Raw genomic sequence first — 17,298 nt, 5'->3', positions numbered from 1 at the left:
GTTATCTCATTTTGGAACCAAACCCTTCATAAAATAATATTATTTTTATATTTATTTATATGTATAATATAAAATAGCGTAGGAGAGATTTATCTTCATTGTTATTTTTTTCTAAGGTTTTGCTGTCACATCATAGGACACATTTATGTTTTATTTGTCACCTCTCATATACGGTATGTTGACTCTTGTGTTCTTTTTAGGTGTTGTACATTCAACCTCCTCATTGGGTCTCCATTTTTGTTGTATTGGATATGGTATGCAAAAGTACAGTTTTGCAATAAGGTCTCATGTATAGGACTTTTTGACCAAAACAGGCTGATGGTTAGGGATGGCCAGGAGTACTTACCGTGGCCCTGGACTCCCTGGCTCCTGCACTTTGGGGCCCTTTTACAGAGTTTACAGAGCCTGGATTGCTTAAACAACATGATGGAGTTGAGGAGGAGGCAGGGGGATTTTTGCTTGGGATGCCTGATGCTGTACACCCTCTTTGAGGGGTAGATGTAGGTGTAGATTTAGCATGCGTGATTGTGGTGAGTATCTTATTTGTTTGAGAGAATGAAAGAAGAAAAAAGCAATAAATAATATAATGAACTGAAAGATGGAAGATGCTGTTAAAAATATAAAATAAAACAAAATGCATTATTAACCCTCATGAACCTTTTTTATGTTCAGGGTATCAGAGACTATACATACAAATATAATGGTAGTAATTTATTAATTAACAAAATTACGAAATTCTTTTTTAATATAAATATTTTTTGATAATTTAACTTATAGTAGGTAGATTAGATATTACTAAAGTTGTTGAGGAAGGGAGGGTTGACATTTTCAAAAATGTGAACGATTAGTTTATGCACTATTCAAAATGTTTTCATGATTATTTATTAGGGAAAAAAATATCAGCCTGATGCTTCGATGTTACGCATGTTTTACAAGCTATATAACACCTGTGTGGGCTCTGAAACCTCAAACATAACATGAGAATTATGAATTTTTGATAATGTGTAAAAAAAAACTTTAAATATGAAAGAATGACCTTGCAGTTGTTATTCATGTCATTATCTGTGATAATAACTCTACCTTTTTCTCAGAAGCCCCTCCTGCTCCAGTCTTGGCTGTAGGAAGAACAATAAAGAAACGGTAAGAAAGAGTGTTCACATAGTCACATTTTAAGTCACCTGCGATTAAAATTTATCATCAGGAAGACACCAGTCTACAGTATATGTACTCAAAGATGCTGAGAGTCCTCTTCCCAGAAGCAGCAATTTCAGCATTTCAGGTTTTTATGTATGTTTGCGATATACTTTCAGAAACAGACTACATACATGAATTCATGTATATAGAATGAATGTTAAGATGTGTTTATTATGTTATCATGTTTTTATTGTGTTAGCTGTATTGTTTATTTGTTATTATGGCTTAAATAAAAACAAACCAACTGCAGTTTGATTGATATTAATTCAAATGCACAATAAAAAAACATGATTTTTGAAGTTATCTCATTTTGGAACCAAACTCTTCATATATATACAGTCATGGCCAAAATTGTTGGCACCCCTGAAATTTTTCCAGAAAATCAAGTATTTCTCACAGAAAAGTATTGCATTAACACATGTTTTGCTATACACATGTTTATTCCCTTTGTGTGTATTGGAACAAAACAAAAAAATGGAGGGAAAAAAGCAAATTTGACATAATATCACACAAAACTCCAAAAATGGGCTGGACAAAATTATTGGCACCCTTAACTTAATATTTGGTTGCACACCCTTTGGAAAAAATAACTGCAATCAATCGCTTCCTATAACCATCAATAAACTTCTTACACCTCTCACCCGGAATTTTGGACCACTCTTCCTTTGCAAACTGCTCCAGGTCTCTCATATTGGAAGGGCGCCTTTTCCCAACAGCAATTTTAAGATCTCTCCACAGGTGTTCAATGGGATTTAGATCTGGACTCATTGCTGGCCACTTCAGAACTCTCCAGCGCTTTGTTGCCATCCATTTCTGGGTGCTTTTTGAAGTATGTTTGGGGTCATTGTCCTGCTGGAAGACCCACGATCTCGGACGCAAACCCAGCTTTCTGACACTGGGCCCTACATTGCGACCCAAAATCCTTTGGTAATCCTCAGATTTCATGATGCCTTGCACACAGTCAAGGCACCCAGTGCCAGAGGCAGCAAAACAACCCCAAAACATCTTTGAACCTCCACCATATTTGACTGTAGGTACTGTGTTCTTTTCTTTGTAGGCCTCATTCCGTTTTCGGTAAACAGTAGAATGATGTGCTTTACCAAAAAGCTCTATCTTGGTCTCATCTGTCCACAAGACGTTTTCCCAGAAGGATTTTGGCTTACTCAAGTACATTTTGGCAAACTGTAGTCTTGCTTTTTTATGTCTCTGTGTCAGCAGTGGGGTCCTCCTGGGTCTCCTGCCATAGCGTTTCATTTCATTTAAATGTCGACGGATAGTTCGCGCTGACACTAATGCACCCTGAGCCTGCAGGACAGCTTGAATTTCTTTGGAACTTGTTTGGGGCTGCTTATCCACCATCCGGACTATCCTGCGTTGCAACCTTTCATCAATTTTTCTCTTCCGTCCACGTCCAGGGAGATTAGCTACAGTGCCATGGGTTGCAAACTTCTTGATAATGTTGCGCACTGTGGACAAAGGAACATCTAGATCTCTGGAGATGGACTTGTAACCTTGAGATTGTTGATATTTTTCCACAATTTTGGTTCTCAGGTCCTCAGACAGTTCTCTTCTCCTCTTTCTGTTGTCCATGCTTAGTGTGGCACACACAGACACACAATGCAAAGACTAAGTCAACTTCTCTCCTTTTTATCTGCTTTCAGGTGTGATTTTTATATTGCCCACACCTGTTACTTGCCCCAGGTGAGTTTAAAGGAGCATCACATGCTTGAAACAATCTTATTTATCCACAATTTTGAAAGGGTGCCAATAATTTTGTCCAGCCCATTTTTGCAGTTTTGTGTGACATTATGACAAATTTGCCTTTTTCCTCCTTTTTTTTGTTTTGTTCCAATACACACAAAGGGAATAAACATGTGTATAGCAAAACATGTGTTAATGCAATACTTTTCTGTGAGAAATACTTGATTTTCTGGAAAAATTTCAGGGGTGCCAACAATTTTGGCCATGACTGTATATATAACCAGGTAGACAGAGAATCAAATGACTTTTGTCACATAAAGTTTTCTGGATCTATAGAAAATAAAATAGTGATATAATAAAAAAACCTCAGGTCTTCAAAAAGAGCCATCCACAAGTGCAGTCCATTTACGATTGGCTGATTCTTGCTCTGGTTGTCCATGTGTAGGTTGGCGATGCCAGGACGAAGGCAGTAGGCATTAAACCCCAAGGAGTAGGCACCAAAATCCCAGGTGAGTTGTATAATATGTAAGTAAGCTGGAATGGCAAATTACATTTTTTGATAGCATTTAAAGGAAGGATACTCAATCTTTAGTCATCTAAATGCATTCTCACAAGATACAAACCCACAAAAGTTTACCAATCATCCCCACAAAGAAGTTAATAAAAAATCATAGCAGGTACAAATTCTCATAAAGAATTTACTGCATGCCAAAGCCTCACTTATAATCTGCAGCACTTAACCAGTCTTCAGGAAGTAAACAATATCTGCCCAGAAATGGGTAGTGAAAGCCCAAGGGCACGATTCTCTCTTAATAGCCCTTTAAATGTGTCTGATATGTACCACTTTGATTTGTGAACATCACAGCTGCTTTACGGATGGAGCAGCGAAGGGCAGGACCAGGGTCCATTGAGAGAGGTAAAAAGCCTCATTTGAGCGGGAGCCAATGCACTGCCGTGCTGTTAAATACTGCTGTAGCTCCTTACTGCCAGAATTGATAACATCAATGCAGAAAAACCCCATAAAAGCTTCTTGGAAACTGAAAACTCTGTATTTTGTTGTGTTCATATGGCAGCGGACTCACCCAAAACCCCAGACCGCAGTGGTTGCAGCAGCCCGGCCAGTCGCTCCTCTACACCTGGACAACAGGTGAAGAAAGTAGCCGTGGTCCGCACCCCGCCTAAATCGCCCGGTTCGCTGAGATCCCGCGCCCCCATCGCCCCTGTTGCACCCTTGCCTGACCTGAAGAACGTCAGGTCCAAGATTGGCTCCACTGAGAACCTCAAACACCAGCCTGGAGGAGGGAAGGTAATTCAGTCATGCATGTTTGACAAAGTATGAACACACAACTAGTAAATAAAGATTGTAGTTAAAAGCTTCTGGACAAGAATCTTTGTTTGTCCATCTGGGCTGTTTTTTTAAGATCCACATCACAGTCTGGTGGAGGTGATTGATTTATCATAGACACAATGAGTGAGCAATAGAGACTATGGGCCCAATCGTACACATGGTGCAATGTGGTACCAGGCGTGACGCAAGTGTTTTTTGCTAGTTTCAGCCTGATGCAGTTTCCATTTTCACGTCCTGCACCACGTTGTTTAAATAGCAAATGCATTTGCACCCACTTGTGCGCCCATGGGCATGCTGGTCTGAAAACGAGGTGTGTTCAGGCGCATTGTTGGCGCGTTGCTATTTAGAAGTAACTGAAATAGACTGCGCCATTGACCAAGTGAAACCTGGTCTAAAGTCAACGGCGCAATATTTTTTTGTTATTTAAAGAGCTCGTTAGTAGGCTAATATGCGCCTATAGGCGGTTACACAGCGTGCATACATTCTGCTTATTACACACAGAGGGACGCACAGCAGCACACAATGCCAAATATTACAAATAAATAGATTATAATTTAAAAGATTATTATTGTATACATAAAGATAAAAAATCCGACTTGTCCTGTAGATGGTCTTCTCACGCGCTTTAACCTTGTGCACGAGCAGATGCGTTTCCTCACTGGAGAAGCGTCCAGTCTTTGCTCTTACAAATTTTGCTGTGTAAATAGCAAATCCGCCATGGTGCTAGCGCAACTGGCTCTTATAGGGAATGGGAGATGGGACTCTGACTGGTTTACTGCACGTTTTGCCCAAAACACACCCATGACAAAAAGGGACAACCCTTTTAGACCATTCTTCCCATCCTTAAACTAGAAAAAGTGGATTCGGACACGCCCTAAGTCTACTTGCGCCTTGCGCTTTAGACCATNTTTAGTTATCTCATTTTGGAACCAAACCCTTCATAAAATAATATTATTTTTATATTTATTTATATGTATAATATAAAATAGCGTAGGAGAGATTTATCTTCATTGTTATTTTTTTCTAAGGTTTTGCTGTCACATCATAGGACACATTTATGTTTTATTTGTCACCTCTCATATACGGTATGTTGACTCTTGTGTTCTTTTTAGGTGTTGTACATTCAACCTCCTCATTGGGTCTCCATTTTTGTTGTATTGGATATGGTATGCAAAAGTACAGTTTTGCAATAAGGTCTCATGTATAGGACTTTTTGACCAAAACAGGCTGATGGTTAGGGATGGCCAGGAGTACTTACCGTGGCCCTGGACTCCCTGGCTCCTGCACTTTGGGGCCCTTTTACAGAGTTTACAGAGCCTGGATTGCTTAAACAACATGATGGAGTTGAGGAGGAGGCAGGGGGATTTTTGCTTGGGATGCCTGATGCTGTACACCCTCTTTGAGGGGTAGATGTAGGTGTAGATTTAGCATGCGTGATTGTGGTGAGTATCTTATTTGTTTGAGAGAATGAAAGAAGAAAAAAGCAATAAATAATATAATGAACTGAAAGATGGAAGATGCTGTTAAAAATATAAAATAAAACAAAATGCATTATTAACCCTCATGAACCTTTTTTATGTTCAGGGTATCAGAGACTATACATACAAATATAATGGTAGTAATTTATTAATTAACAAAATTACGAAATTCTTTTTTAATATAAATATTTTTTGATAATTTAACTTATAGTAGGTAGATTAGATATTACTAAAGTTGTTGAGGAAGGGAGGGTTGACATTTTCAAAAATGTGAACGATTAGTTTATGCACTATTCAAAATGTTTTCATGATTATTTATTAGGGAAAAAAATATCAGCCTGATGCTTCGATGTTACGCATGTTTTACAAGCTATATAACACCTGTGTGGGCTCTGAAACCTCAAACATAACATGAGAATTATGAATTTTTGATAATGTGTAAAAAAAAACTTTAAATATGAAAGAATGACCTTGCAGTTGTTATTCATGTCATTATCTGTGATAATAACTCTACCTTTTTCTCAGAAGCCCCTCCTGCTCCAGTCTTGGCTGTAGGAAGAACAATAAAGAAACGGTAAGAAAGAGTGTTCACATAGTCACATTTTAAGTCACCTGCGATTAAAATTTATCATCAGGAAGACACCAGTCTACAGTATATGTACTCAAAGATGCTGAGAGTCCTCTTCCCAGAAGCAGCAATTTCAGCATTTCAGGTTTTTATGTATGTTTGCTATATACTTTCAGAAACAGACTACATACATGAATTCATGTATATAGAATGAATGTTAAGACCATGATTTTGTGTAATTTGATTTGTGCAGGACAATATTTAACTATGCCAAAACATAAGGAATGAATAAACCGTGAAGCCTAAGCTAACAGTTATGTAATTGTTGCTTTTCCATAAGGAAATACAGTCCCAGTGCTTGCAAGGCAGAAAAGAAACAATGTTAAATCTTTAGTTTAATGCTATATCTACTTAAATGCAATGACACATCATTGCATTGAGTTTATGCATGTCATGACAGTCATTTATCTTGTTTTCTATTTGAATGTCCAAACTGTTTTGCAGTGTCTATAGATGTTAAAAAATGATCAATAGCAATTCATTATACAGATTCTGCTATGACATGACTTCATAAAGTTTCATCTAAAATAAAAAACTAAAATTTCCTACAAAAAAAAACACTGTCCAAAAGTGTTTGCAAAAACCTGCAGACAACAAAGACAACAAATGCTGAAAAAAATCAATTACAGTACCTTGACTGAGTATTGTCATAGTTCAGGCACAACAATTCATTTAGTCTCCCACAAGTTGTTGCATTTAAGATTATATACTTGTTTTATAGTTTTATTGTATTTAAGTAATACTAAGTATTTTGAGATCAATTAACTGCAAAAAAGGTAAAAAATTGCATCGCATTGCATTGCATTCAGCTGCCTTGCAAGCATTGCTATTGGCTTGTCAGATTTCTCGTATAAATGCCTTAAGATAGTTTTGCTTTGCAAAGTTTCACACTATCGAGCCAGATTTTCTTAATGCATGTATGTGCGTTTTGAGTTGTTTTAGCTATCTGATCTTTTTTGTGGAAGACGTCTGCACAGCTGTTTGAGACATTTAGGGGCGGTTTCCCGGACAGGGATTATCTTAAACCAGGACTAGGCCTTAGTTAAACTAGTTTATTTAAGTCATTTAAAAAAAACATACTTTACAAAAAAACATATATTTTAAGATATGCCAGTGCAATTTGTTTTCGATCAAGACATCTCTAACATTTAAATAAGTCTTGGACTAGGCTTAAGCCCTGTCCTGAAAACCACCCCTTAGTGTATGTTCTGTCTTGAACCCAGCAGCAAATACTGACCTTCTCCTTTCAGTATGTATTATAGTCAACCCCATCTTCATTGACTTTTAGGTCCACTGGGTTATGTTTATAAATGTTTATCAAAATGGACATCTGGGAAACGGGTGTTCCCAGACATGGTTCTGTGAGTGATACATTCAACATACATGCAGAGGTGACATGCATTACCGAGGGACAGGTAAAAAATTGTGCCAGCCAATGCACAAAGTTAGTCACAAACACAGGCAGAATAACACTGAGCACACACAGAGAGGTAAGCAATATAGATAAAAAGACAGGGCACAAAGGGTCGAGAGAGAGATTTTGTGGCTACGAGCAGCCCGTTTCTTCAACCGGACACATTGGTGTGCGCTTTTCAGAAAGGGAACTGCATAAGTCTACTGCTCTACTTAAAAGAAAAGAAAAATGGAAGAGAAATAAAATATCTGTGAAAGAGGAAGAGGCTGTGGGGAGATTGGGGAACAGAACGGAAAACAGACCTTTGGATGGGACACTTGATTTTATGGCCGGAGCAGCATCTTTGGAGGGAGTTTTCTGAAGTTTTGGAGCAGATTTGGGGTAAGGGGTGGCAGTGACCGTGGCAACAGGTTTCTTGGTTTTTTTGGCAGGGGATTCTTTGATGGGAGCTCCTTTGCTTGGCATTACTTGAGCGCTGGGCTTGACGGTATCTTTAGCAGGAGCAGCATCAGCATCAGGTTCTGGTTTGGCAACAGACTGGAGATTTTGCATTTCAATAAGATCCTCACTTGTCTCCAAGTATTTCTCTGCTTTATCTTGCTTGTCCTCTTTTGCTTCTTTGGGTTCTTTGTGTTCCTCTGAATCTGCTTCATGTTCCATCTTGGGTTCTGCCGTCTCTTGGGAACATGGAGGAATGCTGCTCTCATCCTCTTCTTCTTCTGGTACTTCCTCTTCTTCCTCACGAGCATTGGTATGGACGTCTGTGAGTGACAACTCCTGATGGGTGGGCTCGGCCGCACCAATGGGAGAAAGAGGAGAGCCTGGATCTGCCCGACAGGAGTCTGGGCTCTTGCTTTCCGGTGGCGTTTTGTCAGAACTGCACTCCCAGCCCGCAGGGGCACTCTGCTGACCTGGATCCTGAGGTTCGGTGTAGTCGAAGGATAGGCCACGCTTTTTAGCTTCCTCTGGGGTCATGGAAAGATGAGTAGGGGCTTCGTGTTCGCTATTAAATCGATCATCTTTTTGAGATGTCAAACCTGGGGCAACAGAACTGCATACCAAATTATCTCCAGTTTCTTTCTCTTCTTCATCATCCACAACATCTTCTCTGTCCTTGTCTTCATCATAATCATCTTCACCATTTTTCTGTTCTTCCATATTGATATCATTTCCAGAAGGCGCATCCACATCAGGAGAACAAGAACGTTTTGTTTCATTCTCCTCTTTCTCATCCTCAAGCCCACTGGGACTGTGATCAGACATCTTCTCTGAGGGACTCTTCTTTTCTTGGCTGTCAAAGCCCATGATCCCTGAACCCAACCCTGCGGAAAGGGTCTGCAGATGTGGGGACGCGGGTGACTGGTGTGGGCTGACAGATTTCTCCCTTTCCCCGTTCTCCTGCTCTCCCTCCTCATCCACTGATGCCGCACTGCTCCGGCCACTCTCTGGCAGACTTCCTGGGGTTAAATCTTCTGATGACGTGGAAGGCAGAATGATAGGAACAGCCACAGACAATTGCAGAATTAGCAACACTCAACCACCCTCTCTCCACAATCAACATTAGAGGCAGAAAAAGAAAAGGAATCAAGAAACGAAAATGAGGTAAAAACAGATAAGGAGCTCAAACACAACACAAACAACAAACAAGTTTCTCTCTTGATATCAAAAGTCACAATCCAGTGTTTTGAAAACTGCACACTAAACTTTGAGATAAAGGCACTTTTACAATAAGGAGTGCTTGCTAAGCTGAATTAGCTAGATGTAGACTACAACATGGGATTTGCCAAAATTGTGGATCAGTGGAGGTAAAATGAGGATTCAATGCAGTAGGGTCAGGTAGTCATGGGATCACTGCTTATAAAAGTGCCTTTTTAACTCACATTCAATCACAGGTTTCAACGTTCACAACAACCATAACCAAAACAAAACCATAAATTAAATCAACAGTCCAATCAGACCACAATATCCACAATGACCCAACAGACCCACAACATCTCTGTGAGCTTCAGTAAGTAATGCATTGATGGCTGATAGGAAGATGACTGACGAAGCAATGAATTGGTGCACTCTTAATTTGCCAGTATAATTTAATGCAGAGTTGCCGTTCGCTTTCTGACTTGAGCGGTATAGCACGTTTTGCATTGTGTTTTGAATGCATTTTAAGCAGGTTTAATGCATTCAGTGATTGCTTTGCTGAAACCCCTATTATTCTTAGTATGTTCCAGTGACTCATCATTTGTCGGGTAAATTGAAGCACTCAACAGATCCAATATGAAGATAGAAACCCTTTCGCTGTTTGTCTCTCAAATCCAGTCATTTGAGGACAGTCAACATTGCATGTCACTTAAGTGGGTTTACAGACTTTCAGCCATTTCATCGAAAGACTATATGGCAGTTCGTAAATGAGGGACTTGCATTTAAAATTAAATAAATACCATTAAAGCTATGGACTGCTGACATCAGCAACATGTTCTCTTTCATGAAATATTCAGCTATGGCTAATGGTAGTCTAATCCATTTACATCACTCCCTCTTCATACAGCATACAACATACAGAACTCTACCGTAATGCATTTGTCTTGACTAGCCTGTTAGATTCCTGACAGCATCAATGGGATTGTGGACTTGAGGGTCAAGTGATAAATGAGGCTTGTCTTAAAGTCCATTTACTCAGACCTTGACGTCCCACAGTATGTAATGACACAAGGGGGCCGTTTTGTTTCTTTCTAGCCACATGAATCATAGCCAGCACCTATGAGAACATAAGATAATTATTGTCCCTCTTGAGCTTTAGTCTGGGTGTTACTTCCTAAAATGACATTATTTGGAATGGAAGCATGCAACATACCATATGACGTCCGGGTCACGGCACCAGATAGGTGCGTCTGTCTGTCATTAGACATCTAAGAGCTTATCTCATGTAGTCACGCACTAATTTGACATGTAAATACCAAATGGATGTTTTGGGCAACACTGTTCTAACCACCACTAGTGTAGTTGGTATGACCTGAACTTGTATTATTCTATAATGCAAACGGAAGGATGGAGTAGATCTAACTAATTTCTCTTTGTCAAATCCTGGGCTTTTACTGGCCTTGAAACTTTAAAAAGGAAGTCATTATGTTGCTTGGGAATACATCATCCTGCTGCAACTGCATATTATAAGCCTTGAAGATGTGCAATTAGTGTTCACTTATTTATTTTTTTCTTTAGAGTGCTGCTTTTGTCATCACAGCATCAGGGCCAAAACAACTCTACCAAGTTTCCAGGAAGCTTCTGAGAACAAGGTCAGTGCTGAGTTGTTCCAGGTGTATTGTTTTACAGAAATGTAAATTGTCATTTGGACATCTGTAGTCACTTTTTGGAAACTGCTAATTGCATTGATGAAAAACCAAGGCAAACATTGCAAGACTGATAATGCTTCATTCTAGTTAGTGCTTTATTACAATTTCCTGATAATTATATCTGAATTTGGATTTAGTACAATATGTAGTACTACATAATCATTACTCCAACACTGGTAGGTAAAGTAAACAAAAGCTGAAGCCGAATTAGAAGTTGAATAAGTAGCAAAATGGGAAGCCATGGAATAAAGGCAAGCTGCCCTATGAAGCTAAGCAATGGACAGTGAAATAAAGAAGCAAGGTTGTAAGAAATTAAAGCTCTGTTGTAGTTCAGAGTGGTCATACCCAATGGTACATCTCTATCAAAGGAAGTAGACTTGGGTTCACAATCTTCCAAAACAGGCTTTTGGCTGGTCACTTCAGATGTCAGTTCATGTGTCTTCTCTATGAAAGATTGGTCAACTTTTAGTCAAGAACTAAAGGTGATTCAGAAAGCACACAATGCAAAACACGATTCAAGGAAAGATAGTTAATTTAGAAAAAGTACTTATGTCATTTGGGGTGTTCTATATGAAATTCTTTCTTCACTGGAACATTGGAGTTTTAATACAATGCAAATGCATAGTGACTGGTATAATGATCTCGGTTTTGTTCCACAGCAGAAGAAAGTCATAAGTGTTTGGAACAGCAAGAGGGTGAAAATGATGAATTTTCATTTTTAGCTAAGTTTTCCTTTTTTGTCTTTGGCTACGAACGATTAATGACCTTTGGTCAGGGATCATTCATATAGCCAAAGACTAAAGCAAAACAGTACAATGGCCCGGATGTACTGTGTTTGTGAGATAAGAGCTAAAATTGTTGTAATGTTATTTTCAAATGTCCAAACAACGTCTTTGAAAAACACCAATGCTGGCTACTCCAACCTAAATAGCTGACAGCGAAATACATTCTTAGAAATCCACCGAATTTGTCATTTTTGAGACATTCTGCTTCGTTGACTACTGCCAGCACAGTTAAACTTTTTCTGCCTTCAATTTTAGGTTGCTGGTTGGTTGATAAGACTGTGGACGCCTGGGGCTTGCTGAAAGGTTTTTATCTTTGCCAGAACAATCCACAGTGGGTAAGGTGAATTATCCTTTAGTTGTAAACGTTAGTGTGTCGTCTGATTTTCAGATCATAGCCTCATCCATCCATCATATACCTAATTTATGATTAATGGTATGCACAAATTTAGGTCAAAACTATTATAAATACATAATGCAACCAGGAATATGTCTTCTAGAAGGTATATATAACAAATGGAATATAAAGTTTTACAAATAAATTTGACTAGACATTTTGCAGTGACCTGGATGAATGAAAACCTTCACAGACATCTCAAACCGACACATAACTGAATGTTTTCACTATCAGTGTATATGTCAGGTGTCTTTGTGCGGGGAAAAAAAGAGTTTTTAGTCTTGCCGTTTTTCCACTTTATAGTAAAATATAGTAAGATCTTTTCATGATGCAGTGACTGACCTTTCACTGGACCATCCCCAGGTCCCATATATGCTGCTGTTCCATTCTTCAAGTCTTGTTGATGGCCATCATTGATGCTCATGTTGCCTATGTCAGGAGAATCACCCACCTGTCCAGAATTCATGTGGTCCTGATGATCCATTTTGAGATGATTTCAGACTGTTGAGTCAAAACAGAAAACACGTAAACGTGCAGTTTTTTTATTGTAATGGGACCGATATGTTTACAAGATTTTTTCTACTCCCAATGAATTCATATATATAGCTCTGGAAAAACTAGAGACCACTCCAAATTTGCCTTTTGACAGCATTTCTAAATGTATTGCAGAATGTTATTGAGAGCATACATATATTGGCAAGATACAAGAATAAGACCACTGAAAGAGTACTTATTCTCCATCCACGAAGAAAATCAATAAATGGTTGACAAGCACAGAAGACAACGCAAACGCAGGTCTAGATATTATATTACACACTGTACTATATGATAGATGCATAACATGTGGATTTCACCGTCTCTTAATTCACACCCCACAAAGAGTGTATCCTGACTTCTTATAGTTGTCAAGTGTGTTTGTCCGATTGTTGGCTTCCTGTTCCTGTTTTAACTAAAAGTGTTGTTTTCTGGTTCCTTTTTGCAGTTCTGCTTAATTCAGCTTCCAGAACTGTCATTACTATTTTTACATTTAAGATAAAAGTACAAGCTCACATTATTTACACACTTTACATATAAACAATCATTTCATTAGTCTCATTATATTAGCTAGTTCACATGCACTGGTGTTGCATCCCAAATTTGTTTTAGTTCATGACCTGTGTGAATGCAATTGGACACTTGAATGTGGAGCTGAAAATAGTGCTAAAGCTGCAGGGGCATATTTGTGTTTGACAATTACATCATTCTCAAAGTCAGCAGTAACCAACAGCATTATTTAATAATTATTATTAACAGCAACCCATTCTGTCATCACTTCATTGGCTGCCAGTACAGGATTCAGTTCAAAATGATTTTGTTTGTTTTTAAATCCTTAAATGGTTTTGCCCCATTCTACAAATCTGAGCTGTTACACCCCTATACACCCTCACGCTGTCTGAGATCATCAGATCAGCTGCTTCTTATAGTGCCAACCACCAAGCGTAAGCTCAGAGGAGACCGTGCTTTTGCGGTGGCAGCCCCAAAATTATGGAATGCCCTGCCTCTTCGCTGTCTATGTTCAAATCCCGTCTTAAAACTTACCTTTTTTCCTTGGCCTTTGACACCTGATTTTGAAATTTGTGTAAATAGTCTATATGTATGGGCTACGTGTGTTGTATCTGTTTTATTCTGGTTTAAGGATATATTTATGAGCTATGTGTCTAGGTTTAATTAGTTATGATGTTTTTATGAAGTTCAATTATGTATTTTTTTGTTCTTTTATTGTACAACAACACTGGTCTGCTCCTTGGTGGTTGTAAAGTGCTTTATAAATAAAGGTTATTGATTGATTGATTGATTGATTGATTATTGCACAGGTAAAGGCCTGGGGAGGAGTTTCATTCAGATGCCGGCGTAGCCTTTTAAGATTTGCACTGAAGGTTGTTGTTTCCTTGATAGCAGGACTGCACCGGGTTTGGGTAGGTGGAGCATTATTTTCACGTTCCTTAGGGATCTCTTCCACCTTCCTAATATACTCTCAAAAGCAGGGTTTCCCTATGGCAGCACTGGTGCAGATTTAAGTCTTATTCCCGCAGGCCCCTCATCCATTATTCAGAGCGAGCTGTGAGATCAGTAAACAGCATTCAGAAACCATCTGCACCCACAGTCGGTAGAGGACGAAACAAGCAGCGGCATTCACCAATACAATACAGCATTAGGGACTGATTTATTTAGCAAAACTCTTTGTCAAAAAATACATACTGGGGAGAAATGCAAAAATTCTCAAAAATAAAGGAGAAAAAAGGGATAGGTCACCCAAAAAAGAAAATTCAGTCATCGTTTACTCACCTTCAAGTTGTTCCAAACCTGTATGAATTTCATTGTTCTGCTAAACCCAAAGGAAGATATTTGGAAGAATGTCAGTAACCAAACAGATCTCGTCCCCCGTTTACTGCCATAGTAGGGAAAATAAATACTTTGGGGGATGAGATCTGTTTGGTTACTGACATTCTTCCAAATATCTCCCTTTGTGTTAAGCAGAACAAAGACATTATACAGGTTCGGAACAATCTAAGGGTGGGTAAATGATGACAGAATTTTCATTTTTGATTGAAGTATAGCTTTAAATAAATTGCACCAAGGAATATTTGCTCAGGGACATACTGTAAGTAAATACTCATGTATATATGTTATTTGTTTTATATTTTTGTGTATACATTCAGTTTATAAAATTGTATTTATGTTGTTTTCTTTGTCCTGCAGCCATGTTTGTTCGACTTCACTCTCCGCTGGCTAGAAGTCAGATTTACAACAGTACTTATTCACGGGACTCAGCGAGCTGGTGCACTTGACATGAATAAGTGCTGTATGAGCACTCTGGCCAGTGCATGGAGAATGTCACTATCCCTTTAAGAACCGCACGTCTTTCTGCCTGTCGATGGATGTGTGTTTCTTCCTCCTTTATGTGGTAAGTGCTCGGCACAGAGCAGAAAGGGCAGAGCTGGAATGAAATGGACAGTAAAGGTGGTTTGGGCAATGTTCTTAAAAAACAATGGAGGATGACATGCAAGCTGAATTTGGAGTAACCCTTGTTTGGAGGAAAACGGGTGAGACGGAGAAGTGTAATGTGAGTTGGCCAGCAGCCAGGGATGGGCTACTCTCACCTCATTAATATTCAGTACACGTAATTTCAGAAAGCAGAGAGAGAATGAAAGGGTAGAAAGAAGAGGGTGTTGGTGTGCTGGACACTAATGCAACACCACAGAACAGTTCAACTTTCTGAACCTTCTTTCTCATTCTTTCTTAAAGGGAACCCGGTGTGTGAGAGATGTATGGCTTAATGCGTTGTAATAACCTTACACTACTAGCATTTGTCATTAGAAACACATCAAATATTTTCAGCTCTTAAAAAAACCTAAATGTAATACTCATTTTAACCTAAGGAGGCCGCCATGTTCTTTTTCGATGAGGTAAACTGGTTGCACGCACAACTAGGCAGCCAAACTAAACACAGACACACTAATCAGTTCTTCAGTAAATATAAGGTGCTGTAGGATAATATATATATATATATATGTGTGTGCGTAACAATGTTCACAGCAAGGAAGAAGGAGGAGGGAACCGGCGAACGTTGAACAACAAAACTTTAATAAAATAAACAAACAACAAAACGAAAGTAAAACGCCGGCAGCTCCCTCACGGTCGACTGCCGGTCACACATAATAAAACATAACGTAAAGTCCAGGCCTGGTTCTCTCTCTCGTCCTTTGCTGTTGTCGCTCCTCCTTTTATATCATGCTAAAAGAAGAAAGAAAGAAAATAAAGACGCTATTTGGTGTATTTTCCTACATTTTAATATTGTTTGTCAGAAACAACACAAACATGCATATTAATAACCAAAATCATTTCGAATTTATCATATACACGATGTTTTAGCCATTATACAATGCATTTTATCCAGATTTGGACTTTTTGATGTTGATTTATCAACATCAGTAGCCTAACGTTATTGTCTCCCTCGGTCATTAGCTGACGGGGGCTATATATTCACGTGTGCTCTAATACAGAATAAATAACCAAACCGCAAGCATTATTATTGTGTTCATCAGTATATTCTCATAATGTATAAAGTATACGATTATGGTGGCTGCTGATGTCTTAAATAGTCTTAAATGTCTCAAAGGCGGTAGTTTAAAGCTATGATTTAATGCACGCTCACCTTGAACAGACATCTAATACTGAACGCGTTCTTCTTTTATGGCTGGCCGGCTGGCTTGTGTTAAGAGGACATACTGCCACCTACTGTCCCTGTGTGTTTGTATATTTGATCTTATGTTTTACGTGTCATATGTTACTGTTATATATGGAAAACGTGTGTGCTTCGCTGTTGCGAAAGAGAACAGGTTTAGGTCGCAACCATTTGACATCACGGATTCTGACGCAAAAAAATGGCGGCCTCCAAGTAAAAATATTTTTTCAAAGTTTATGAATACTGTGACAGTTACACTGTTTTTTTATTTCACAATTATAAAGTCAATGTTGTTCATTGTTCATATATTAAGCCATACATCGCTCTATACCCAGGGATCCTGTTAATGTTTTCTCCATCTTTAAGAATAATAACTTTGGGAATTATGTTGCAACTAAAGAAATTTTTAAATTAGGGATGTCAGTATAACATATTTTGACTTCACGGCTATCGTGGCCAAACGCCTACACTGTGTCGGTATTATCACGATATCTATTTTATTATTTTGTTAGTATAAGTTTTCAAATATGTGTAGAGAGAGAGTTTATATTCTAAATAACTATTATTTTATATTCTACAATTTTTGGTGGTGGGGTCAACCTTGTCAGGGTACGTTAAACTCAGAATTGAGCCTTGCTCTACCCTTTAAATCTCACTGTAAAAATTTTTACAGAGGAGGGTGAGTGATGAGGAAAACAATCCAGAGAGGTAGAGAGAGAATGCATCAGGATTTGCACAAAGCTGAAAGAACAAAGACAAAAGGAGGAGGAAAGAATTCAGAGCAAGA

The 17,298-nt window shown here is 38.6% G+C and overlaps 2 protein-coding genes across 7 annotated transcripts in view; one reads left to right on the top strand and one right to left on the bottom strand.

Annotated features, from left to right (window-relative positions):
• Positions 1 to 17,298, bottom strand: part of maptb (microtubule-associated protein tau b) — a 34,430-nt gene that overhangs the window by 9,186 nt on the left and 7,946 nt on the right. For 5 of the 6 annotated variants that reach the window (XM_057345571.1, XM_057345570.1, XM_057345568.1 and 2 more), the window contains 4 exons: positions 12,629 to 12,787; positions 11,453 to 11,551; positions 8,066 to 9,235; positions 1,081 to 1,115 (listed from right to left, as the gene is read on the bottom strand). In XM_057345571.1, the coding sequence (XP_057201554.1) occupies positions 1,081 to 1,115; positions 8,066 to 9,235; positions 11,453 to 11,551; positions 12,629 to 12,770 (1,446 nt within the window). In that variant the 5' untranslated portion in view covers positions 12,771 to 12,787. The remainder of the gene's footprint in view (positions 1 to 1,080; positions 1,116 to 8,065; positions 9,236 to 11,452; positions 11,552 to 12,628; positions 12,788 to 17,298) is intronic. The other variant, XM_057345574.1, reaches the window with a different exon arrangement.
• Positions 3,324 to 4,593, top strand: LOC130561335 (microtubule-associated protein tau-like). Its single transcript, XM_057345577.1, has 3 exons — positions 3,324 to 3,404; positions 3,761 to 3,811; positions 3,969 to 4,593. Exons 2-3 carry the CDS (start codon positions 3,772 to 3,774, stop codon positions 4,232 to 4,234), a joined length of 306 nt encoding a protein of 101 aa, XP_057201560.1. The 5' UTR covers positions 3,324 to 3,404; positions 3,761 to 3,771; the 3' UTR covers positions 4,235 to 4,593.

The sequence above is a fragment of the Triplophysa rosa genome, linkage group LG11 (genome assembly GCF_024868665.1).
Source record: "Triplophysa rosa linkage group LG11, Trosa_1v2, whole genome shotgun sequence".
Taxonomy (NCBI): Eukaryota; Metazoa; Chordata; class Actinopteri; order Cypriniformes; family Nemacheilidae; genus Triplophysa; species Triplophysa rosa.
This window is presented reverse-complemented; position numbering and strand designations above follow the sequence as displayed.